Source organism: Mesoplodon mirus, assembly GCF_964341445.2.
Source record: "Mesoplodon mirus genome assembly, chromosome: 4".
Classification (NCBI taxonomy): domain Eukaryota; kingdom Metazoa; phylum Chordata; class Mammalia; order Artiodactyla; family Ziphiidae; genus Mesoplodon; species Mesoplodon mirus.
The window spans coordinates 121,512,901-121,540,134 of NC_138979.1; the positions used below are offsets into that span (position 1 = coordinate 121,512,901).

At 38.3% G+C, this 27,234-nt stretch overlaps 2 protein-coding genes and 1 pseudogene across 7 annotated transcripts in view; 2 read left to right on the plus strand and 1 right to left on the minus strand.

Moving 5' to 3' along the window:
* The window catches only part of HECTD1 (HECT domain E3 ubiquitin protein ligase 1), a 91,042-nt gene that overhangs the window by 63,316 nt on the left and 492 nt on the right, over positions 1 to 27,234 (minus strand). For 4 of the 5 annotated variants that reach the window (XM_082618582.1, XM_082618584.1, XM_082618580.1 and 1 more), the window contains exons 2-3: positions 25,780 to 26,054; positions 3,156 to 3,390 (exon numbers count right to left, since the gene is read on the minus strand). In XM_082618582.1, the coding sequence (XP_082474708.1) occupies positions 3,156 to 3,390; positions 25,780 to 25,919 (375 nt within the window). In that variant the 5' untranslated portion in view covers positions 25,920 to 26,054. Of the gene's footprint in view, positions 1 to 3,155; positions 3,391 to 25,779; positions 26,055 to 26,453; positions 26,516 to 27,234 lie in introns of all 5 variants that reach the window. The other variant, XM_082618581.1, reaches the window with a different exon arrangement.
* LOC309802263 (translation machinery-associated protein 7-like) lies at positions 40 to 279 on the plus strand (annotated as a pseudogene). The gene has a single exon. The product of its transcript is annotated as a translation machinery-associated protein 7-like (transcript).
* Positions 27,055 to 27,234, plus strand: part of LOC309802902 (uncharacterized protein) — a gene marked incomplete at its 5' end in the record, with an annotated part of 71,436 nt that continues 71,256 nt past the window's right edge. The window contains one exon of the mRNA XM_082618775.1: positions 27,055 to 27,227. Coding sequence (XP_082474901.1) covers positions 27,055 to 27,227 — 173 coding nt within the window. The remainder of the gene's footprint in view (positions 27,228 to 27,234) is intronic.

The window sequence follows — 27,234 nt, forward strand, 5'->3', positions numbered from 1 at the left end:
AGCCACATTTTAAAAAGGGCAGGGTCTGAGAAAGGGGGGGCAGAAGCTGTGTCTGGCTGTGAAGATGGCAAGAAGTAGTCCCTGAAGCAGCCCAAGAAGGTGGCCAAGGAAGATAAGGCATTCAAGCAGAAACAGAAAGAGCTGCAGAAGAAACTCAAGGAGCTAAAAGCAAAAGCCATGGGGAAGGGCCCCCTGGCCACAGGTGGAATTAAGACATCTGGCAAAAAACTGTTCCTTGCGCCTGAAGCAATGGTGATCCTTAATTCCATTCTTGTTTAAACATCTGGATTCCCTGCCATAACATGCTGCTACCTACAGCTAGAATGAAGTGTTGATTGGAGCCTGTTGTACCTTTAAGAATAAACTTTTCAGGACTTCCCTGGTGGCGCAGTGGTTAAGACTCCGCACTCCCAATGCAGGGGGCCCGGGTTCGATCCCTGGTCAGGGAACTAGATCCCACATGCATGCTGCAACTAAGAGTTTGCATGCCACAACTAAGGAGCCAGTGAGCCACAACTAAGCAGCCCACCTGCTGAAACTAAGACCTGGCGCAACCAAATAAAAATAAATAAATAAATATTTTTAAAAAAAGAATAAACTTTTGTTAAAAAAAGTGAAGCAAAACAGAAGAAATTAATTTTAACATATTTTATTTAGCCCAATATATCCAAGGTGTCATTATTTCAACATGTAATCAATATAAAAATTATTAGTATCTTTTATGTAATAAGTCTTCAAAATCCCATGTACATTTTATACTTATAACACACCTTATTTGGGGGTAGCCACATCTGAAGTGTTTAGTAGTCACATAAAGCTACCATATTGGACAGCATAGGTTTAGGCGGTGAAACCTGCATGACAAGCTAAGAACTACTAGTAATTTAGCAAAAGTTTATAAAGGTCCTAGACATTAAAAAAAAAATTCAATAAACGCCAGCTATTACATTATTCATCATCCTCACACTCTATGAATATTAAGACATTAAAAATCACTTTTATTTTCTAAATTATATTGATGTTTAATGCATTCAGGTAGAACTAAAGAGTTAACAGGGTCCACAGGTCTTACAGGCACACCAGAAATTTAGACTTTATTCTGTAAGCAAGAAAAATGTTTTAAGCAGGAACTAATATGATCAGATTTCCAGTTAATATCTGTGGGAAGCAGGGTACAGGGAGAGTGTAGAGGCAAATGCAAAAATTCAAGCATTAATATTCATGAAAGGATGAGGGCTTAACTAAGGCAATAACAGCAGGGAAAAACAGGAGGAAATAAACCAGAAAAGCACTTGATCATTAATCACACGTGTGGAGTGGAAAAAAGGAAATAAAAGATAAAGCACAGGTTTCTGTCTTGAGCGACTGGCTACAAGTTGATGTCACTTATCAAGAGAGCAGTTTATCTGTAATCAAAGACAATGAATTCAAACATCCAGTTGAATATGTCCAACAGGCCTTTGAATATGGAGTCTAGAACTCAAGAGAGAGGTCAGTTCTACAGATAAAGATGTGAAGGGCATATATTTATATGTGAATGGTACTGATGCTCACAGATGAGATTGTCTAGGCAAAGTTTATACAGATTTAAGAAGCTAAAAACAGGACCTTAGGAAATACTACCATTGAAGAATGAATTAAATAAGAATAATCTGCAAAGGAAACAGAGAAAGGGAGAGCAGGGTGTTAACAGACAAGAAAGAGTTTGAAAATATAGGTCAGTGAATAAATACAATGGCGTAAAACCCCAGTCCTGGAAGAAAAATGAAGTGATGTGATGTGATCAAGAGAATAAGAGGCGGAAAAGCTCTGAACAGAAAAACGAATACCTCTTCCTCTGAGGCCATAGACAGAAATAAATATATAAACACAGAGGCAGAAAGTCAAGATATTAACACCTACAAAAACAACTCTCAAAGCATGAGGAAGACATTTTCAGGGGTCCTTGAAGTTGTAACTTTTTTTATAATAATACTATAACAGTTAAGTGTCTTTTTCTTTCCTATTCTCTCAGGAACGTAAGGCAGCATTTTCTAAAAGTTATATGAAGTGTGATACAGCAACAGGCTGAATGCAGAAGCACATATTAGGATCCAGCTGTCTTCTATTAAACCACAGATTTCAAACGAGACTTAACAATGTTACTCTTCTCACTAATTTTCTCTTTGTTCAGGATATAGTGATTTTCATTAAAAATGTAATGTATGTTAACACATAATGAGTTTGTTATTTTATGATAAATGAATAAATATTTTTAAATTCTCAGTTTTAATATCTAATATGGTAAATATAAATAGAACCTTCATAAACAAAGGCTCTTTGCGGGTCCTCAATAATTTAAGACTTGTAAAGGGATCCTGAGACAAGAAGTTTGAAAATTGCTCACCTAGAGCAGCAAGAATCATAAAAAGAATGAAACAGGAATTTAAAAAGAGAATCACATAAAATCTAAATGTGTTCACCAAGTACTTCCAATAAACTACTCACCAGTACTGGTGCTTTTAGAGTAACATGAAGTTTATAATTAGTCCCATCAGGAATAAAACAAAACCGCTAACTCTAACAGGAGTATAGCAAAACAATTAAATTCATGGGCCCTAGAACCAGACTTCCTGATCTTCAAATTCCTAATCTTTGAATCTTGGCTCTCTGCCATTAACTACTTGCATCATCCCAAGCAAGTTACTTAATCTTGGTATGCTTAACTTTTTTTCACCTATAAAACAGAAGTGATGATATTAGCGGCACCTACCTCATACAGAGTTGTCATGAAGATTAAATGAGAGTTAATACATGTAAAGTGTTTAGAATAATGCCTGGCATTGGTGGTCAGTGTTAGCTGCCATGGTTCCTGTTTCTACTGCATGCATACAAAATCATTTTGGATAAGAACAGAAATAACCTATCTCAAAGTGTTAGTGGCTACCAGAAACCAAAGAGCACTGAGGCAACACAGAAAGCATTATCAGTGACCTACAATTTTCCTTCAAAGATAAGATTTCTTTTCCCAAGCCATATGGGATCTCCTTTGGTACATAAGGACTGTGACTTCCACTGTTTTCAACCACAGAAAGAATTTTTTTTTTTTTTTTGCAAAATATATTTTTTACTCTCTAAGTGATCTTCAAATGGGCCAATAAATAATTAAGACTTACCTTTACACATTGTTCAGCTAAGTCTCTGCTTGTCCTGTTGTTAAGTTCGACTACAACCAAACGATTGCAAAGTGCTTTTATAGCTCCATCTACCCCAACAATCCTTCGGGTGCATTCTGCAGATACGTCCAGGTAGTATGTTATGGCACGGGCTGTCACTTCTAGCACATTGTCTGGAGCACTTTCGTCAAGAAAAATTTTGCAGAGGGCTGGTAAGAAAGTGCGAGGAGGACATCTGTAGTGAAAGAAATCATATTTCACCTAGGATTACTAAATTCTTAACATCAAAAAGTCACCAAAGTAACAGATTTAAATAAAAACTATATCATAGTACCTCATGCTCAATACTACTTCTGCATATATTTTAGGTAATATTTCTCATATTGCTTTTGCTTCCATAATAATAATCACAGGCTAATTTCATCATTGCTGAAAATATAAAGTTGTAAACAGTTTAAAGCAGCAGAATTAACATGAAACCATGTTCAAAAAAAATTGCTATTCAATACTAAGCTCAAACATCAACTCTGTAAAACCTTCCCTAAGCTCCCCAAATAGTCAAGTGGTACCTTCATGTTCCTAAAGCCTCATAAAAACAGTTGCCACACTGTTTAATGTATCATTTTATTTCCTTATTTACATTAAGAGTTCCTGAATGCCAGGGACATTGTTCAATTCATGTTGTATGGGAACAAATGCTGATTTGGGGTTTAACAGACCAGAGTAATACATAGAACAACAGCTATGTAGCATTTCTGGTCCTGATTTGTAAAGCAAAGATAGTATGTAAACAATATCTACTTTATATGGATGTTATGAAGATTAAATGAAATTATATACATTAAACACTTAGCTCAGTACCTTGGCACCATATTAAACTAATTAACGTTAGCTCCCCTTCCCTCCTATGAATAGCTAATACCTGCTATATAAACCTGCATAACAGTTTTATCAAAAGAACATTTTGTATTTTTAATCAATATTTTATCAACACTTAAATTATAAAAGACCATAATTTAGTAGAGATCTCAGTTATATGCTATCAAATACTTTAACTTATCTGCACAGACTAAACTTCAAATGAGCTACAGATAACACAAAAGGCACTACAGTCATCCCTCAGTGTTCAAGGAGGAAAGATTTCAGGGACCCTGTGGATACCAAAATCTGTGGATGCTCAAGTTCCTTATATTAAATGGTACAGATACAGAGGATACATGGAGGGATACAGAGGGCTTGCCGGACTCTCAACGTTTCGGTGGAATTATTTTTCCTCCAATTTTTAGTGTGCACATATCTTTAGTAGCTTTTAAAAAATATCTGTAATGTATGAATGTCAAAGTAACTCTAACCTTTATTACCTGCTTGAATGATGTTCACTTAAGGGGTCCAGCAGCAGGAATATTATCAAAGATTTTAGAAGACCTTTTGCATTCAGTGACTGACCAGTCACTGATTAAACACAGGTGATTTTTATTAGCCAGCATCACCGGCAACCTAGATCACATAGTCACTAGTAATTTTTCTGAGGAGGAAATGCTTTAAGATTAGGTTATGGAGATAGTCTGATAGTTCTCAGGTAAGATCAGAAGACTGACTAGCATATCAGAATCTTCAAGCATTTTTGCTGCTCTCTACATTGGCATATGTAGTAAACCAAAGAGGTAAGATTGTAAAAGTGTTAATACTACTGAGGAACAACACACTCTTAAAAATAATGTTTTTTGCCTTAGAAAACAGTAGCTTTTGAAAAAGAACAGAATTTTGAAGTTGACAGTCCTCACATCAAATGACAAGAATGGATCTACCATATGATTTATATTAAAAATAAGAAAATATCCATCTATCTTATACAGTACAAAAACTGGACATCAAAACACAAAATTTAAGAGAAATGTTCAGTATAACTATCTACAATTCATGCGGAAATGTGGTATCTGCTTATTTGGGGGAATAACTATGATCGCTGCTGTGTTCCCTAAAATGTGATGAATCTCCTGAACAAGTATGGCTCAGGGGCCAATTTAAAAAAAAAAAAAACCCACACAGAAAGAAGTTCTAAACATAGGTTCTCAGCTGTTAACTGTGATCAATTTTATTTCTAAGAGAAAAATAAAAATATCCTGCATACATATTTTAAAAGAGCTTATTTTATGTCAGGTATAATGAAAACCTGCTTTGTGAACTTTTTTAAGGTATGGTACAAAACATCTGTTGTAACTTCTGGCTATTAGACAGGAAAAAATTTTTGTTTTTCTAGCTCTTGAGTTACTTTTTAAACCATGAGAAGGTATTTTAGGCATATTCATTAATTTTTCAATTTAGAACCAAAGCAATTTACAAAAATCTCAACAATACAAATTAACTATAAATTGAGCAAAAAAAGTAGAGAAAATCATGCCAATAGTAATTAATGAATTCTGAAAAGTACAGAATAATTGAAAGAACTATAGTTATATTACTTGAAAGTTCATATTACAACTAAAACAAATTAATAACAAGTGTTGCTGCTTAACATACTCTGCTGAATAGCCTGCTTTAAGACAGTCACTGTGATATAAACATTTATAAGACCTTAAAACTGTCTTTTCACTTGTTTGTTAGTAACAATTTCCTAGAATCATTTCCAAAGAAACCCTGTGTTGATAGATACTTCAACTGGGCCTTTAAATTCAACTTGAGCTTCATGGCTATTCAGGAAGCACTTGCCTATCTTCTAGGAACAAGACCCTCGCATTCCTTGCCTTTCATCCTGGGCTACAACCACAGCCACAACTTCCCCAGGTCTGTATCCATGTCAACAGAGATTAACTGAAAAACTAATTTACATAATCAAGAAAACTCATTATAAATCTGTGATCACCAATATTAAATAAACACAATGCCCAATAATTCTGCTACATTTCACCAGTGTCTGCAACGAGTATCTCACACCTCTTCTTCAATTTTCTCTTGGCTTAGTGACTCCCTTAGTTTTCCATTCTAGCCTCAGTCCTAAACTCCCTTCTCTTCTCTAGCTCATCTCATCTATTCCCTTTGTTCATACACCATAGCTATAAATCTCATCCACATACCATGAAAACTCCCAAAATGTTATCTCTACCCCAGACCAACTAAATCACTATCACTATCTCCATTTAGAATTATCACAGGCATCATAAAATGAGCATATTCAAAACAAATATGCCTCCACCTCCAAACCACTGCCTTTGTAAATATCACAACCATCCAGAAACCCAGAAACCTGAGAATCATCCTCAGTTTCCCCCCCCATTTTCCTCACATTACACATCCAATCCATTAGTTAAAGCCCACCAATTTTCCCTCTAAAATATATCGTAAATCTGTCCACTTCTCTCCACATCTTCTACAAACGTAATCTAAGCTAACTTCAAGCTCTTGTCTGAACTACTGAAATAGCCACTTAGACATCCACCTAAGAGATAGGTTTAGCACTAGTGTTGAGGAAAGTATTTCTAGAGGGAGAAGGAGATCAGTCTGGAATAAGGTGTAAGAGCATGAGCAACATAAAGAAGGCATCTATGCAGGGGAATGCCCCAGTGATGGGCAACTGATACAGACAAGGGAAGTGATCAAATTAATAAATAAATTGAGGATAACGGGAGCCAGATATCTCACTGGACTGGAGTTGGAAACATAGAAAAGAGAAAACTAGAATGAACCCTGTGGTGTCAGACTGGAACTGGGGGTATTGGTATGAACAGACTGATAGAAAGATAAAGATACATAAAGATGCTAATGTGTGTGCTGACCCCTCTGCCTAAAATGCTTTTCCCCCAACTCTTCCCATGGCCGGTTCTTTGTCATCCTTCTGTCAGCCTAAATGTTACCTCCTCAGCTTCAGGCTTACCTTTCCTAACGACTCAAAACAGGACTCCTGCTTTTTGTCTTAATTTACTTTGACAATTTATATTTATATTTCATTTTTCGTTGTCCACTGTAACTCTCTCCTAAAAATCTGTAAGCTCCTCAGGAACAGAGATGTATTTCACACAGCACCCAACAGGGTTCTCTGCATATGGGAAGATACTCAAGTTTTATTTGTTGAATGAATGATACCAAGAAAAAGTAAGAACTTTTTGCTTATGGAAAGAGAAACCAAACAAAAAAGAATTCCATCAGCTCCCCTACTGATCTGCCTCTCCACCCCCCTGCCCAACCCCTCACTAATATGTCTCCACCCTTCCACACACGTGCCTTCATCCCAGCCCAACCCCCATCAGGTCTCCTTCCCCTGCCCCACACCTTCCCACAACACAAAAAAGTGAATCCATTTTTATCTCTCATTTCCCATAGAAAGCAAAACACCAAATCTAGACTCTAGTCTAAACTGCTCTCTTGAAGCCCAGAATTACAGACCCAACTGCCTCCTTTACTCATCTGTCATACCTAGAGATGTTTCCGGAACCATCAAACACAACCTGCCAAAACTAAACAAAGTTTCCCTATCAAAAACCATACTATTTATTCTCTAACCTGCCATCCAACCAGTCACTCAAGTAAAACTCATAAAATTCTTCCAAACTCCTGTTTCTAAAATACAAAAATCAACACCTAGTCTTGATGGTTCTACCTCCTAAATCTGTTTAATATCTGAATTGAATTCCAACTAGAATCTCTCACTAGACTTTCCAGATCCTCGTGGCCTTGAACAGGTCCCCTCTGCAAGAAACATTTATCCCCTTCTCCTCTTTTTCACTTGTATTCCTTTTTCAAGGAAACTTTTAAAATTAAATTTAAAAAATGTTAGGAACACTCAGGTCAGAGAGTACCTCCTCTAGGAAGCCTGCCTTAGACAAACCTCACCACGTGTTCTCAGTTATGTTCCTCTTGGGTGGTTTCAGAACATTCAGTGAAACCCATCTATCAGAAGCATCTGTCAAACTATATTTTCCCATTTATCTGTCTCATCCATGAAAACATGAGCTACTTGATAGCAAGGTCTGTGCCTTATCTACCTCTGTTCTCCTACAACCAAGTCCAGTACTTTTACCTAGTGGACACTCAAATATTTGATAAATGAATACATGAAAATAATCCCAGTTTCAAAAAATTCAGTTTAATAGAGAGAAATATAATTTAAGTAAGTAAAAATAAATATAACAAGTGCTATAATAAAAACCTGAAAGAAGTAGTTTCATTAAAAGTTTGGGGGGGGAGTTTAATATCTAAAGTATATAAACAGCTCATACAGCTCAACATCCAAATAAAAACCAACCTGATTGGGACTTCCCTGGTGGCACAGTGGTTAAGAATCCGCCTGCTAATGCAGGGGACATGGATTCGACCCTGGTCGGGGAAGATCCCACGTGCCTCGGAGCAACTAAGCCCGAGTGCCACAACTACTGAGCCTGCGCTCTAGAGCCAGAGAGCCACAACTAATGAAGGCTGTATGCTGCAACTACTGAAGACTGCACGCCTAGAGCACGTGCTCCACAGCAAGAGAAGCCCCAGCTCGCTGCAATTAGAGAAAGCCCATGGGCAGCAATGAAGACCCAATGCAGCCAAAAATAATTTAAAAAAAAAACCCAACCTGATTAAAAATATGGGCAGAAGACCTGAATAGACATTTTTCCAAAGAGGACATGTAGATGGTCAACAGGCACATGACAAGATGCTCAACATCATTAATCATCAGAGAAATGCTAGTCAACCACAATGAGATATCACCTCACACCATTAGAATGGCTATCATCAAAAAGAACACAAATAACAAATGTTGGTGAGGATGTGGAGAAAAGGGGACCCTTGAACATTGTTGGTAGGAATGTAAATTAGTGCAGTCACTGTGGAAAACAGTATAAAGGTTTCTCAAAAATCTAAAACTAGAACTACCATGTAACCCAGCAATTTCCACACCTGGGTATATATGCAAAACAAAAACAAAAAAAGTAATTTGAAAAGATACATGTGCCCCCATGTTCACAGCAGCATTATTATTATTATTTTTTTCCTGCGGTACGTGGGCCTTACACTGTTGTGGCCTCTCCCATTGCGGAGCACAGGCTCCAGAGGCGCAGGCCCAGCGGCCACGGCTCACGGGTCCAGCCGCTCCACGGCATGTGGGATCTTCCTGGACCGGGGCATGAACCCGTATCCCCTGCATCGGCAGGCGGACTCTCAACCACTGTGCCACCAGGGAAGCCCCACAGCAGCATTATTTACAACTGCCAAGATATGGAAGCAACTGAAGTGTCCATCAAGAGAAGAAAGGATAAAGAACATGTAATACACACACACACACACACACACACACACACACACACACACACAATGGAATACTACTCACCATAAGAAAAGAATGAAATTTTGCCATTTGCAATAACATGGATGGACTTGCAGGGTATTATGCTAAGTGAAATAAGTCAGAGAAACACAAATGCTGTATTATATCACTTATACATGGAATCTAAAAAATAAAACAAACTAGTAAATCTAACAAAAAAGAAAGAGACTCACAGATACAGGGAACAAATTAGTAGTTACCAGTTGGGAGAAGGAAGGGGGAAGGGGCAAGATAGGGATAGGGGATTAAGAGGTACAAACTACGATGTGTAACATAAATAAGCTACAAGGCTATATTGTACAGCACAGGGAATATAGCCAATATTTTATAGTAACTATAAATTGAGTATAATCTTTAAAATTGTGAATCCCTATGTTGTACACTTATAAATTATGTAATATTGCACATCAACTATACTTCAATTTAAAAAAAAAAAAAGGTGTGAGAGGGAAAGCTCAGCTCTGGGGATTTGGGGAAAGGAAGACCTCACAAAAAAAGGAAGAAGTTTGAGTTAAATCAAGGTATTCTCTGCCTTGAAGAGTTATTGCAAGAACTTGGGAGAAAGTATATAAAATATAGTGTTTAGCACAAAAAAGATGCTCCATAAACCATAGGGTAGAAGTTTGCCAAGCAGACAAGCTTCTGTCTTCTAATTAAGGAGAATAGTATATGCAAAGGATGGAGGCTTGAAGAATTATATACTGTGGCAAATTGTATTTTCCAACGATATCCACATTATTTCCCATCCCACATATCCATAAATTCTTTTTTTACAAGGTGACTTTGATACTCTTTCTACTGAGAGGGTCTATGTTCCCAGGCAGGTTTATGATTACAGTGAAAGTTATCACTTTGTGACTTCTAACATTAAGTCAATTCTACTGGATTCCCTTAGGACTCTTGCTCTTAGAACACAACCACCATGCTGTAAGGAAGCCCAACTGGCCACATGGCAAGGCCAGTAGATGTTCTAACAAATGCAACTAAAAGCCAGTATTCAAGTGCATGTGAGAGAACAAGTCATCAGATGATTCCAGTGCCTGGTCATCAAGTTTTTGTTATTTACAAGTAGGATCACACTACAAATCCCATCCTAAAACTTGCTCGTTTCTTTAATCAATATGTTGTGACCACCTTCCCACATTAATATGAACAGGTCTAGTTCAATCTTTCTAATGCCTACATAATAGCCAATATAATGAATAGCCATATACTGTTAACCATTTAGATGGTTTCCAGTTTTTTTACTACTTGAAGCAGTCCTGCAGTGAACAATACTGGAAGTATATCTTTGCACATCTGTACCAATATTTATGAAGGAAAGACTTTGAGTATTTCTTTTATTTATTTATTTAAATTAAATTAAATTTTTTTTTGGCTGCATTGGGTCTTCATTGCTGTGTGCGGGCTTTCTCTAGTTGCAGCGAGCGGGGGCTACTCTTCGTTGCGGTGCACGGGCTTCTCATTTTTGTGGCTTCTCTTTGCTGCAGAGCATGGGCTCTAGGCACGCAGGCTTCAGTAGTTGTGGCACGTGGGCTCAATAGTTGTGACTCGCAGGCTCTAGAGCATGAGCTCAGTAGTTGTGGCGCACAGGCTTACTTGCTCTGCAGCATGCGGGATCTTCCCGGACCAAGGTTTGAACCCATGTCCCCTGCATTGGCAGGCAGATTCTTAACCACTGCGCCACCAGGGAAGTCTCTTCAGAAATATTTCTGTGACTACATTTTTTGGTTTGACAGATATTATCAAACTGACTTCTTTTTTTTTTTTTTTTTTTTTTTTTTGCTGGCCTCTCACTGCTGTGGCCTCTCCCGTTGCGGAGCACAGGCTCTGGATGCGCAGGCCCAGCGGCCATGGCTCATGGGCCCAGCCGCTCCGCGGCATGTGGGATCTTCCCGGACCGGGGCACGAACCCGTGTCCCCTGCATCGGCAGGCGGACTCTCAACCACTGCGCCACCAGGGAAGCCCCAAACTGACTTCTAAAGAGGCTATACCACTGTATACTCCCATCAGAAGCATTTTAGAGTACCTATTACCCCACTCCTGGGCCACTAAAAATGATATTACCTTTACATTTGTGCTAAATTGATAAATATTTTTAAAAAACTTTATTTCATAAAATTTGGCTGGCTGTGACAGAATTTAATAAACTTAAAAAATGAAACACAGAATATTCAAACCTCCACCAAGAAAACAAAAATAATCTAAAGATGCATACATATACATATATACAGACAAATACTTCAGGATATACAAAATCTCTAATTAGAACAGCAAAATTCATAAATAACCCCCCCCCAATTCAACACTCACATTTTATTTCTGTATTTGCAATACAGACTTTATTTCTGTATGAACATGTACTTAAGGCAGATAAAAAATAAATAAATTAATTAAACTACCAAACTGGGTATATATTAACATTATTTTAAAATGTCCATTCCGGGGGATTTCCCTGGTGGAACAGTGGTTGAGAGTCTGCCTGCCAATGCAGGGGACACGGGTTTGAGCCCTGGTCCAGGAAGATCCCACACGCTGCACAGCGGATAAGCCCGTGCACCACAACTACTGAGCCTACACTCAGAGCCCGCGAGCCACAACTACTGAAGCCCACGCGCCTAGAGCCCGTGCTCCGCAACAAGAGAAGTCACTGCAATGAGAAGCCCGCGCACTGCAACTAAGAGTAGCCCCCACTCACTGCAACTAGAGAAAGCTCGCATGCAGCAACAAAGACCCAACGCAGCCAAAAATAAATAAAATAAATAAATTTATAAAATTTCCATTCCGATTTCTCTTAAAAGATAAAAATCAGGGGCTTCCCTGGTGGTGCAGTGGTTAAGAACCGCCTGCCAATGCAGGGGACATGGGTTCGAGCCCTGGTCCAGGAAGATCTCACATGCCTCAGAGCAACTAAGCCCGTGCGCCACAACTACTGAGCCTGCGCTCTAGAGACCATGAGCCACAACCACTGAAGCCCATGCACCTAGAGCCCGTGCTCCGCAACAAGAGAAGCCACCGCCATGAGAAGCCCACACACCAAAACGAAGAGCAGCCCCCACTCAACGCAACTAAAGAAAGCCCATGTGCAGCAATGATGACCCAATGCAGCCAAAAATAAATAAATACATACATAAATAAATTTATTAAAAAAATCAAAATTCACTAACCTACTCATTCATTCCTCCAGGGAGTAAAAACTTGTAACATTATCTTCAATTAGATTCTCCTGCAATCAACTGTAAAGTTCAAAACAATCAAAAACCACAAGGTCCGCTACCAATAGCAGTTCCACTTTGAAATTACTCATGAGAAGGTAATTATATATGAACATATTTTGTCAAACTTCTAAAAACAATTAAATATTATTAATCCAAACAGATAAAGAAACTTTGGCTTCCTCTTACATGTAATTTTTTTTTTTTTTTTTTTTTTTTTTTTGCGGTATGCGGGCCTCTCACTGTTGTGGCCTCCCCCGTTGCGGAGCACAGGCTCCGGATGCGCAGGCCCAGCGGCCATGGCTCACAGGCCCAGCCGCTCCGCGGCATATGGGATCCTCCCAGACCGGGGCACGAACCCATATCCCCTGCATCGGCAGGCGGACTCTCAACCACTGCGCCACCAGGGAGGCCCTTACATGTAATTTTGAAGTCAGCAGTTCAAAAAACATACCAGGGCTTCCCTGGTGGCGCAGCAGTTGAGAGTCTGCCTGCCGATGCAGGGGACACAGGTTCGTACCCCGGTCCGGGAAGATCCCACATGCTGCGGAGCGGCTGGGCCCATGAGCCATGGCCACTGAGCCTGCACTCCTCAACGGGAGAGGCCACAGCAGTGAGAGGCCCGTGTACCGCAAAAAAACAACAAAAAACCCCCCCAAAACCCCATACCATCAGGCAAAAATGCATGTACAAAGATGCTTATTGTTGCATAACCTATATATCTAATAACAAGGGTATAATTAAGCATATGACACATCCGTATGGCAGATTATGCAGGTTTTTAAAAGCTGTTTACTAAGAACTAATGATACAAGTACATAAAGAAAAGGGGGACTTCCCTGGTGGTGCAGTAGTTAAGAATCACCTGCCAATGCTGGGGACACAGGTTTGAGCCCTGGTCTGGGAAGATTCCACATGCTGCGGAGCAACTAAGCCAATGTGACACAACTACTGAGCCCGTGTGACACTACTACTGAAGCCCACACGCCTAGAGCCCGTGCTCTGCAACAAGAGAAGCCACTGCAATGAGAAGCCCGTGCACCACAGCGAAGACTAGTCCCGCTTGCCACAACTAGAGAAAGCCCACACACAGCAATGAAGACCCAACACAGCCAAAAATAAATAAATAAATAAATAAATAAATTAATTAAAGAAAAAGGGAAAAATATATCCATTATGGTGTTTATCATATAAAAATATGCAAAGAAACTAGAGCAAAAAGTTAAAATGGCTTATTTCTAGATGGTGCAATTATAATTTTCATTGTCTAGATTTCTGACTTTTCTAAATTTCTGAAACAAACCTATTTCATAACTCCCCAAAATAAACTTAAAATCTGTTAACCAAAGTAAGCTAGACAACAGCAGATGGATTGGGGAAGGAAGTCAAAACGTAATGACCCATGATGGAAGTGAGTTTCAAGGGCTTTTTTCCTTTCCTCCTTTCTTTTCCAGCTTTGATCCCTGGACAGGCCAACTCCCAAAACCATGTAGCAGGAGGGTACAAAAGGACTCTGAGAGGACCAAGAAAAGGGGCCTCTGTGAGCCAGAGGGTATGAAGAGAAATTCCTGGGGTATCTTCCTCCCAGCCTGGCCTCAAGGCCAGACCCAGGTGAAAGCCCCAAACAAAACTCTGAGTGATACATGCACAGTGCAGTAGAGGTGGCACAAGCATCTAAGGCCCTGGGAGAACTGGGAACTAAGAAAAGGAGCCCCTATAGCCAAAAGAGCATGAAAGGAATCATGCTATTTTTTTCCCTGTCTTTTCTCTTACTACTTTCACACTGAGGGCAGTCCCAGTCCCAGAAAGTATATGACAGCACAAGGGGGTTGAAGGATGGGTGGGGAGTGGGGGAAATGTGGTTAAAACTTCAAGAGATCCCCAGTTTTCTAGCTAGAACACTAGTAAAAAGGGTTCCTGGTAGCTGAAAGATGTGGGGGAAATCTCAGAGAAAAAGGAGCTAGAAAAATGATCCCTGACACAAGTTCTGAGCTCACCTCTGAATTGTATATATGGAAGACAAAGATAAAAAACAATAGCAAACACTTTGACAACTGCACTATGACATAATCCACCACCCAAGTCCCAGACTAAACTCTGAGTGACACATGCACAAAGTAGACCCAAACATCATAACAAAGGCTTTGAAACCACTGACATTGGAACCACCACCCACAGAGAGCAAGACAGAGCTTGCAGTCTAAATTTAACCAGGTTAACTGCATGCAAAAGAAAACAACAAAATCAACATTCTCCAGAGGATTTTTATAAAACCCAGAGTCTCACAATATAATATTCCAAATGTCTAGGATAAAATCCAAAACAACCTGAAACACACAAAAAATCAATACAATATAATCTATCCAATTCAAGAAAGAAGACAGTCAACACATATAAGCCTGAGACAACCTAGTTGTTAAAATTATCAGAGAGGACTCTAAATCAGCTATTATAACTATACTCCATGAATATTCCTGAATGTGAACATTCTTGAAATGATTGGAAACAGAAGTCTTCAACAGAAAAATACAAAGTATGAAAGGAATCAAATGAAAATTTTAGAAATGAAAGAAGAGTCTGTGGGGAAAAGAATACTTTACTGGATGGGCTCAAGAGCAGAATGAAGATGACAGATAAAGAGTGTGTGAATCTGAAAACAGATCGACAAAAATTATCCAGTCTGAAGAACACAGGGGAAAAAACTGGGGGGGGGGGGGAAAGGGGAACAGAGTCTTAGGGATCTGAGGGAGCATATCAAAAAGTAACATTTGTGCCACTGGAGTCCCAGAATGAGAAAAAAATTGGTACAGAATACAGATTTGAAGAAACTTTCTGTACTTGGTGAAAGACATACAGATTCAAGAAAGTCATTAAACCTGAAGTAAGACAAATTCAAAGACAACCATGTACAGACAAATCACAATCAAACTGAAAAAAATCAAAGGTAGAGAAAAAAAGATCTTGAAAGCAGAAAGAAGAAAAACAACACAAAGAAACAAAGATTAGAATGAATGCAGATTTCTCATCAGAAACCACAAAAGCCAGAAGATAGCGGAACAACATCTTTAAAATGCTGAAAAGAACTGGCACCACACAATTAATTCTATATCCAGCAAAAATATCTTCACAGCATGAAAGTAAAATAGACATTCTCAGATGAAGGAAAACTAAGAGAACTCACCACCAAAAGACTTCTAAAAGAAATGCTAAAGAGAGTTCTTCAAGATGAAAGGAAATGACACCAGAGAGGTACATGGAACTTCAGGAATGAAGGAAGAACAACAGAAATGATAAATATCTGGGTAAGTATAATAGATTATTTTCCCCCTATTAAACTGCTGAAAGCAAAAATTACAACATTGTATCTTGAGGTTTTCAACATATGTAGACAATACATATGACATCTATAACACAGGGATAAAGTAATCTACATAGTTGTAAGCCTTCATCATTTCACTTTAAATGGTTAAATGTTAACTCTGAGTTAACTGCAATCCCTAGAGCAACCACTAAAAAATACAAAGAGACAGAGTCAAAAAAAACTATAGGTAAATTAAAATAGAATGCTACAAAAATATTCAAGTAATTCAAAAGGCAGGAAAGAAAAAACAAAGACACAAAAAAAGAAACAGAACAAAAAAAGAGCCAAATAAAATGTTAGACACATATGTAAACATACCAAAAACTACATTAAATGTAAGTGGTCTAAACTCACCAATTAGAAACAAAGATTGTCAGGCTGGATTAAAAAACACAAGCCAACTGCATACTGTCTACAAGAAACTCACGCTACAGACTGGTTAAAACAAAAAAGTGGAAAAAGATATAGCAAACAAACACTATCAAAAGAAAAGCTGGGGTAGCTATATTTATGTCAAAGTACACTTCAGAACAAGGAAAATTATCAGAGATAAATAGGGATATTACATAACGATAGAAGGGTCGCTTTATAAAGAAAACTTAACAATCTTAAAGACATCTAACAGGGCTTCAAAATACATGAAGCAAAAATGGAGAGAACTGAAGCTAAATAGATAAATCGATAACTATACTGGAGACTTCAACACGCCTCTCTCAGTAACCTATAAAACAGATGGAAAATCAACAAGGATATAGACTGAACAACACTGTCAATCAACTTGACCTAATTTGACACTTGTAGAACATTCTACCCAACAACAGAAGAATATATATTCTTCTCAAGTGCATATGGTCCATTTACCGAAAATAGACCATACTGTGGGCCATAAAACAAACCTTAATAAATCTAAAATAACAAATAATATTAAGTGTGTCCTCTGACCACAATAATAACACAAAAATATCTGGGAAATCCCCAAATATTTGAAAATTAAGCAACATACTTCTGTATAACCCAAGGGTAAAAAAGAAAGTTTCAAAGAAAATTTTAAAATATTTTGAACCAAGTGAAAATGAATATAGAACATCAATGAAAACATAGAAGAAAAATTTATAGTATTAAATTCTTATATTAAGGGTCTCAAATCTCAGCTTCTACCTAAGAAACTAGAAAAAAAGAGCAAATTAAACCCCAAATCAGCCCAGAAGGAAATAATAAAGAGCAGAAATCAATGAAACTTAAAACAGAAAAATAGAAAAAAGGAATGAAACCAAAAGCCGATTCTTTGAAAAAATTAATAAAATTGATAAATCTCCAGCCAGATTGACCAAAATATAAAAATTACCAATATCAGGATGAAAAAGAGAATTATCATTTACAGACAGTTCTGGGTGTACTCTGTTGCTTTTGCAAAAATGTTCCTATAAAAGGGTTTCATCTTCAAGGAATTCATGGAAAAGACTCTGACAAGTACAGGTTTCTGGTAACTGACTACACTGCTGAACTGAATGAATAAGCATTTTCAGAACTCTAATGGAAAACTGATGAATTCATAAAAATGCTAACAAAAGATCAAGATGAAAAAAAAATTAGTTACATGGGACTGAGAACTGATGAGGAGGATTATAATTTTTGTGACTTTCTGTTTGAATAAAAGAAAAAAAAATCCCACAAGGACTCAGAGGCAAAAAATATACAAATCAATTTTCACTGCAAAGTAAAGGAGCTGTTACAGTGGAGGATTACTGGACTGAATGCCAATATTATGACATAGTATGAGTATGTTTCGTGTTTGGTAATTGCAATCACTGTTGCTTTTGTTGTGGTCATCCATTTACAATGCTTGCTGTCAGTTTATTTATCTCTTGTAAAGATAAAATACAGTGTGTGTGTGTGTGTGTGTGTGTGTGTGTGTGGAAAAAAAAGAAAAAGAGAATTATCACTGCAGACCATATAAACATTCAAAGGATAAAAAAGCATACTACAAACAACATTATGCCCATAAATTTTAATTTATATTAAATAGACCAATTCCTTGAAAGACATACTACAATTCACTCAAGAAAAATTAAGTAACCTGAGCAGTCCTCTATTACAGAAATTGAATTCAGTAAAAACCTTCAAACACAAACTTCCTTGGTAGCACAGTGGTTAAGAATCCACCTGCCAATGCAGGGGACACAGGTTTGATCCCTGGCCCTGGAAGATCCCACATGCTGCGGAGCAACTAAGCCCGTGTGCCACAACTACTGAGCCTGCGCTCTAGAGCCCGCATGCCACAACTATTGAAGCCGACACGCCTAGAGCCCACGCTCTGCAACAGGAGAAGCCACCGCAATGAGAAGCCCATGTACCGCCATGAACAGTGGCCCTCGCTCGCTGCAACTAGAGAAAGCCCGCACGTGGCAATGAAGACCCAATGCAGCCAAAAATAAATTAATTTTTAAAATTAATTAATTAATTAATTAAAAAAAACCTTCAAGCATATCAATTTATTCTCTTATGGATTGTGCTTTTGGTGTTTAAGAATATCTGCTTAACCTAGGGTCACAAATGATTTCTCTTAGGTTTTCTTCTAGAGGTTTTATAGTTTTAGGTTTTATGTTTAGGTCTATGACTCCTTTTGAACTTATTTTTGTATATGGTGTGGGGTATAGGTAAAGGTTATTTTTTTTCTTTTTTGCATATAGATACCCAGTTGTTCCAGCAGCATAAAAAAATATTCTTTTTCCACTTAACCGTCTTTGCACCTTTGTTGAAATAAGTTGTCTAGGTATGTGTGAGTCTATTTCTGAACTCTCTATTCTATTTCATTGATCCATTTACCTTTATACCAATACTACACTGTTTTGACTACTGCAGCTGCATAATAAGAACTGAAATACAGTAGTATTAGTCCTCCAACCTTATACTTTATGTTTTGGCTAGCTAGGTCCTTTGCATTTTCAAATGAATTTTGAAATCAGTTCATCAGTTTCTACATCTTGTCAGATTTATCTGTAAGAACTGCAAAAGAAATAAAAACTCAAATTTACACAGAAATCTGTATGCTAATGTTTATAGCAACTTTGGTTGTAATCACCAAAACTAGAAAAACCCAAATGTCTTTCAAGAGGTGAATGGATAAACCATCTGCAAGACATCCATAAAATGAAATACTACTTAGCAATTAAAGGGACAGCACTGTTATACACACATAGATGACTCTCTAATGTAATATACTACAAGAAAACTCAAAAGGCTACACACTGTATATATGATTCCATTTATATGACATTCTGGAAAAGTCAAAACTATAGCAACAGAGAAAAGACCACTGGTTGCCAGGCACTGGGGTTGGGGGAGGGTTTAACTTCAAAGGGAGAACTCTGAAGAATTTTGGGGAATGATGGAACTGTTCTGAATTTTAGTGGCGGTAGTTACACAACTGTATGCGTTTGCCAAAATCCATATGTAATTTAAATAAATTTAAGACAAAATTAAAAAGCACACATACAATAATCACAGTCCTCCCTGAATAGTGCTAAAAGAACAAACACATCTATGGCACAAATAGATGCATCACAATTAAAGGGTTATTAAAACTTTTAAACTTGCTAAATATTTACCTCTTACATCATAGGTAGAAATTATTTTTACATATTAAACCCAGTACTATACTATAACACCAATTTATAGACCCCAAGGTGTCCTAATTAGGAAACTTTAAGATCACTCAATCTCTACAGAACTACTGTCAGATCAGTCAACCACACAAATGAGATTTAGTAGAATGTTCAGATGAATCCAATTTAAGCAACAGTTTCCAAAATGCTACCTGCAATGATGAAAGAATCTTTCCCTAATGGAAGCAGAGATAAGTAACTTAAAACAAGAGCAAAAAAAGTTTCATGAGGTTACAAAGAGAAAGAATTTCCCTTAGGAACTGTAATCGTTTCTATACTATTACTACCATATGCTTTTTCCAGACTATATGACTTGGACCAAGATTTCAGAAGATTTACAATACAAAGAAATTTAACTTTTTTTAGATAAAGGAAGTTATCTACGGTGGTGATATTTTACTGAATATAGTCCCTAAATTGAGCACTTCATTTACTAAAAAAAAAAAAAAAACTAAACATTTTAACTGTAAAAGATTAATAAATTTTGTTTCTTGAAGATAATAAATAACATCTTTTGATCCATTTTACCTTTTATTCCATTCTTGCCCCTGCCCCCAGCCTTGACTCTGTATTGCTTAACTTACAATAACTCGCATACAGTTAAAAATTACAGCCTTCCCTCTCAAAGAAAAAGGTGTAAGTCAAATTCCAATATGTAGACTTGTTTTTCTCCAATTAAAATACACACACAAAACTGACAATTCGTTCAACAAATATTTATCGAATACCTTTTGTTTTGTTTGTTTGGTTTTGGGTTTTTTTGGCCGCACTCTGCGGCATGTGGGATCTTAGTTCTCCAACCAGGGATCGAACCTACCGTGTCCCCTGCAGTGGAAGCATGGAGTCTTAACTACTGGACCGCCAGGGAAGTCCCTTACTGAATGCCTTTTGGTGCCAAGTACTGTGCTAAGTGTTGGGGGTAGGATACAAAGATGAGAATGACAGTGCTGGGCTCTGAGGCATTAAAAGATCTAATGACACAGTCAACAAGTACTATGCAAAGTATACATATATATTGCTGTAAACTAGAAGAGTGTTTTGTTTTTTACGTTTTTAAGGTGACAGACACTTTGAAAACAAAATGAAAGCTCACTGAAGCTCATTATCTATGAGCCCCCTAGAGCATTGACAGAGCATGCTTCTCATCTTCCAGCACTTCTCTCTGCTGTCCACTGAAAAGCACATATACAGCTGCTCTGTTTACAGAAATTCACTTATCTAACTTTTCAGGATTATATGTGTTTGATACAATGAACATTCTCTGTGCAGGGAAGGCTTGGCTACAGGACTGATCAAAAAAAAAGTAATTTCACTTCCCTATTACTCTGCCACTGGGTAGAAGAAAATATGGAAAAGGCAGGTACATTAATGGAAGTGGGTAGAAAAAACATCAATACATATTGATGCGATCACTGTTTCTCCTTTAGAGAAGAACACGATGCTCTTCCTCCAGCAGACTCCTCAACCAGTTTGACTCCAAAAGTACTTTCTATAAGCATTTTAAGGACTATGGAAAACAGGCACAATATAAAGAATTTCTTCAATTTGTTCAATATCTGGATATTAGCTACTGTACACCAGCAGTATGTTAGCAATGGAAAAACAAAAGTAATAGTAGTATGTATGCGTGAGATGCAGCAGAGGTCTTTGAAGGCATTTAAATTTTATTCACTAGGTAAAGAACACAAAAGATTTTGTAAAGAGGAATAATACAGTCAAGTCAGTATTTTTAGACCATAGTCAATTATACCTCAATAAAGCTGGGGAAAAAAAGACCATAAAATATTTTAAGACTGTAACTCTGCGTATAGTTAGCTTATAGGCGGGGATATCTGCTATGAAGCCACTAGCACTGCAGGAACATAATCATCTCCCCATACCAATCCTAGATATTACCATTCTTTTCAATCTCCTACTTCAGGGAGAAAACAGACATCATCAGACAGAAATCCCTTCAACTTTTTACCATCAAACCTAAAACATCTCCCTCTTTCCTGTGTTACAACAAGGAACACACTACCTTAAATCTATCTCTCCACCAGTGGACCAGAGCTTTGATACTCAAGGTGGGATTTTCCAACTAACAACTTCAGCATTATCTGAGAGCATACTAGGAATGCAGAATATCAGGCACCACACCATACCAACTGAATCAGAATTTGCAATGTTAACAAGATCTCCAGGTGATTCACATTATGCACATTACTCTCAGTTTCTCAGAATACTATGAATTATCCATTCTCTCTCCTAACTCTTTTCTTTCTCTCTAACTCTTTGACCTCTAAAAGAAAAAGCCCCACACTCCCATTCCAATACAACTTCTCAAAAATTTTTCCACACTCCCTGTCTCCATTTCTTTCTTCAACTCATTCAAATCTGGCCCTCAAGCCACTCCACTCAGCTCTCATTAAGATCAATGATCTTGGGACTTCCCTGGTGGCACAGTGGTTAAGAATCCACCTGCCGATGCAGGGGACACGGGTTCAAGCCCTGGTCTGGGAAGATCCCACATGCCGCGGAGCAACTAAACCCGTACACCATAAGTACTGAGTCTGCGCTCTAGAGCCTGTGCTCCACAACGAGAAGCCACCGCAATGAGAAGCCCGCACACTGCAACGAAGTGTGGCCCCTGCTCACCGCAACTAGAGAAAGCCTGTACGCAGCAATGAAGACCCAACGCAGCCAAAAATAAATAAATAAAACAAATAAATGTATTAAAAAAAAAAAAGATCAATGATCTTGGGAATGTTCCTAAATCCAAAGGACGCCTTTTAGGCTTCACCCTACTTGACCTCTCACCAGTATTCAACATAATTGTTCTTCTTTAATCACTCTCTTCCCTGCGTTGACGTGCACTAATGATGCAAAAGCAATGGTGGATAAAACTGCTGGTGCTCTAGCATGAATCAAGGCAGCGGCACTAAACTGTACCACTAGTAATGGTATGGTATTCTTCACTGCCAAGCTCTAGCATGGGGGGAAAATTATTTATTTTACTAAACCTCAACCCTTGAATACATATCTTTTTAATATCCTACTTAAGGAAATGGAAAGTAAGCATAAAGCACTCTGCCTAGGAAGAGTACTTGTACAACTGTTGGAGAGCTGAACTAGCCACTTTTTTTTCATGCAACATCATTTTTACTTGAAATAACTTCAGGCAAATTGTGGTTATTCAGACTTGGATATCTGGCAAACATTTTCTCAAAAATTAACCAAGTAAGCCTTTCACTTCAAGGAAAAACAACTGACAGTATTTGTTGCCAATGATAACATTCAAGCTTTCAAGCAAAAATCACAACTTGTACCTGCCACAAGGAGCATGACAGAGCGTCCCAATATTTAAAGACCTTTCTGATGAGATTAGTAGTCATAATAACAAATGTGAGTTTGTGATACTGTAGAATGACATATGGCAACATTAGGAATATCTGTATAACTCAGTAGACCAATACTTTTCACATGACCAGTGCATGATCTTTCAAACTTAAACATGGGTTTAAAAAAACCCACTCAGGGACTTCCCTGGTAGTCCAGTGGCTAAGGCTCCGTGCTCCCAATGCAGGGGGCTTGGGTTCGATCCCTGGTCAGGGAACTAGATCCCACATGCCGCAACTAAAGATCCTGCGTGCCAAAACTAAGACCTGGCACAGCCAAAAGAATAAATAAATATTAAAAAAAAAACCCACTCAAAGTACCAGAGAGACCAACAGATTTTAATGTACAAGAGTATGACAAGTTCACTGATATTTCAGAACCCACATTATAACTAACCCTTCAGAAACTATCACTTGCCTATATACTACTATGCATAAAATAGATAGCTAATGAGAAACTACTGTATAGCACAGGGAACTCTACTCAATGCTCTGTGGTGACCCAAATGGGAAGGAAATCCAAAAAGGAGGGGACGTATAGCTGACTCACTCTGCTGTACAGCAGAAACTAACACAACTTTGTAAAGCAACTATACTCCAATAAAAATTAATTGAAACAAAAAGAAACTACACTCCCCCCCAGTTTAGGTATGATATCAAAGAAGAATATCCATAATTACACGCAAAAAATCATTACAACATTCCTCCCTTTTCCAGCTACATCTATGGGGCGATGGTTTTTTTTTAATATATTTCAGTCAAAACAGCACAATGCAACACAATAAATGCAAAGCAGATATGAGAATCTAGCCACAACCACACTCATGATCTCAGCCCCTCAAAACATGGGCGTTCCTTGGCAGTCCAGTGGTTAGGACTTGGCGCTTTCACTTCAGGGGCCCAGGTTCAATCCCTGGTTGGGGAACTAAGATTCCACAAGCCATGAGGCGTGGCCAAAAAAACCTAAAAACCAAAAACCAAACACAAAAACATGGTCCTCTTCCAGTGTTCTCTCTCACTGAACGGCATCATCATCCATTGTAACCTGAATCATCCATGGTACCTCCATGCAATGAAGAGTAGCCCTCGCTCGCCGCAACCAGAGAAAGCCCATGCACAGCAACGAAGACCCAACGCAGCCAAAAATAAAATAAATTTATAAAGTAAAAAATTTTTTAAATAAATAAAAATTTCCTTTAAAATTGTTTCAATATAATAACACTTCTAAAAAATGCCATTACAAACACCTCTACTATATGTTACTACTTAATGGAAGACATGATAGTTGATTTGACTGGTAGGTATGACTTACTTTTTAAAATACCAAAAGTAATTCTCAGGTCAATGAAAACCCTCTAATGAAATCTATGAATGTTCCAAACCTATTTCACTTTTCTATGAATCTGACCAAAACAAGTGTTAACAGAGCAGCAAAATTATTATGTTCTCAAAGTTTGCCAATAACAATAAGTACTTGAAATAAAGGAGTCACTAACAGACTGTAATATGGGAACTTTGTTCATAAGGATTTTTATCATAATAGTACTGTCTCAATGGGATTTACAACTAAGAATTATTAACTATTCATTTATTAATTCATCTTCATTAATCATTCAAAAATGGAGACGATTAAAAATGCTTTGTCAATTTAGTAATTCAGCCTTTATTCTCACCTCAAAGAAATTAAGATAATTATACCAAATTTTATGTCAACATCTCAAACATTTTCTACTAATTACTTCAAAACGGCATTAGAACAAATATAGAAGCATCTGAGTTTTCATTTACTTATCACCGGAATTCAAAATTGTAAATATAAATGTAAAATAAACAATGAAAACCAAACGTGTTCAGCATTCAGAAGAACAGTTAATCTAACTGGGCAAGTATCACATAAGAGGAAAAACATGGCATTAATGGCCAGTCTAGTACTGATTCCTTTACATTTTTGCACAAATTCTACACCACCTCTGAATAAAACTGCTTAAACTCTCCAAACATCAAAGTCTGTTTCTATTATTCCGAAAAGTATGCCATATGGTTAACATCCAATTTATACCCTCTCCAAACTGAAATTTACAAAGCAATGATTTGCTTAACAAAGTACAGGGAAATTCCCTGAAGGTCCAGTGGTTAGGACTCAGCACTTTCACTGCAGTAGCCTGGGTTCAGTCCCTGGTGGGGGAACTAAGATCCCACAAGCCATGTGGCAGTGCCCCACCCCCACCCCCACCTCCCCCGCAAAAAGGTACAGTGTCCTAAGACTTAACACCAATGAAGAAAGGGCAGTTGGGAACATATGTTCATTATCATCTGCATTTTCATGTCAATTTAAGCCAATTACTTGATACAGAAATAGCCACCTTTAAAGAAGTATTTGTATTCTCCCAGCTCATAACATGTTTTGAAATTGAATCAATCAAGCTATGGGTTAAAATCAGTATTCCCTACTAATTCCTATTCATTCAATAAACATGCATTTGTGTCATCACAATTATCATTACTGGAGTTAGTTCACCTACCAATTTTTATTTCTCAGAAAAGTGTACATGGAAAACTGCAAGAACTTTTTAAAAGATAGTTTTAAAACTCACTAAACAAAATTCTACACAAACTGAAATCAGCAAATGTTTGAAAACATGTTATGTAGATGTCCCTACAGCAACCCCAAAGGAAGATGATGAAGGGATGTACTTACGTTTCAAAACAACGATCCACGTTGTCAGACATCAAAAGCAGCATGCATAGCTGTTCAAGGGCTATTAGTTGCATGTCCCTTTCATCTCCCTGTCCCATCTGTAGCCATTCCAGCAATGTATCTGGATCCACGTCTGCCATGGTTTTTTAAAAGCTTCTTTGCTCAAATTTAAAAAGTAAAGGCAAAAAGTCCTCTAAATGTCCAGGACTGATCAGCGTGGGTTTAAAATTTTTTTTTTTTTACATCGGCTAGAGCCAAATTTTCGTGGTGTCCTCCTAGGAATTAGAAAAGACTCATAAGTATGTTTCGATAGAGAGCTTAATGCAGTTTTTCAACTTTCCTTATTCCTCGGGTTTAACTTCATACACTGTACTAAATAAAAACCAGTTTTGCACAAGAGTATAAGCTGATTAGGTTGCTGCTTAACTGGAAACCAGAGCCGTCTTTGTCAGACAATCAAACAAGCTTCGGATCCCACTACTGCTTATCACTAACGTCTGCGCCAAAAAGCAAACAACACCTTACTAAAAAGGTTCTTTTTTTTTTCCAGCAAACTTCTTTCCCCTTCCTCCACCCAAAACAGATCTTCTGATAAGGGTTAGATTCAGTATTTTAAGGAGACTAAGCACTTTGAGCCAATTCCCCCCCCAATTAAGTTTCTACTTTAAAATTACCTCCAATTTCATAAATTCTGCTGACTTCTCAATTTATTTACTGCTCTTCTTAAGATGTCCAACTACAAATGATAATTAGATACAAGATCTATCTATGAATAAAGACTTGATTAGGAATTTTGGCAGTCTTGACAACTGTTCTTAAAAGTTTAAAAAGAAATGCTAAAAGTAAGTGCAATGGACTAACACGTTACGGATCAGAACATAGGCCAATCTACGGTCCTCCTTCCCCAGTCCCACAGAATGGGGCAGTTAGTTAAAAACGACAGCAGCAACAACATCGGAGAAGCAGCCCCAATAAGCATTACAAAAGCTCGTAAGCGCCCTGACGGAAGGACAGCTTTGGGTCCCACGTAACCCAGCTGCAGGTGTATAAATCCAGCGGCAGGTCCCGTTGGGCACCCAACGGCGGCGATCTGCAGGGATGACCCAACACTCCGGGCCCAGCCGACTCCGCACCGGGAGGCGCAGGCACCGCGCTCCGGTTTTCCGGCACCAAACCCGGCTAAGTTAGGTACCTGTGTCGAGGAGGAGGGGAAGTTTTGGAGGAGGAGCAGCAAGCCTCTCTGCCTGAGAGGAGGCCGCCGGGGCGGGCAGGGCGATGGGTCTCCCGGGAGTGGCGCCCGTAACTCCGAGGCCCGGCGGGACGTCCCTGGCCAGGCCGGGCGGCGAACCTTTCTCAAGGACAAGGGGGGCCAACCATGGGCTCCGGCTCGGAGAAGCCGGGTCCCTACGCGGGCAGGGCCGGGGGAGGGGAACAAAGGGGCTAAGCGGGTGAGTC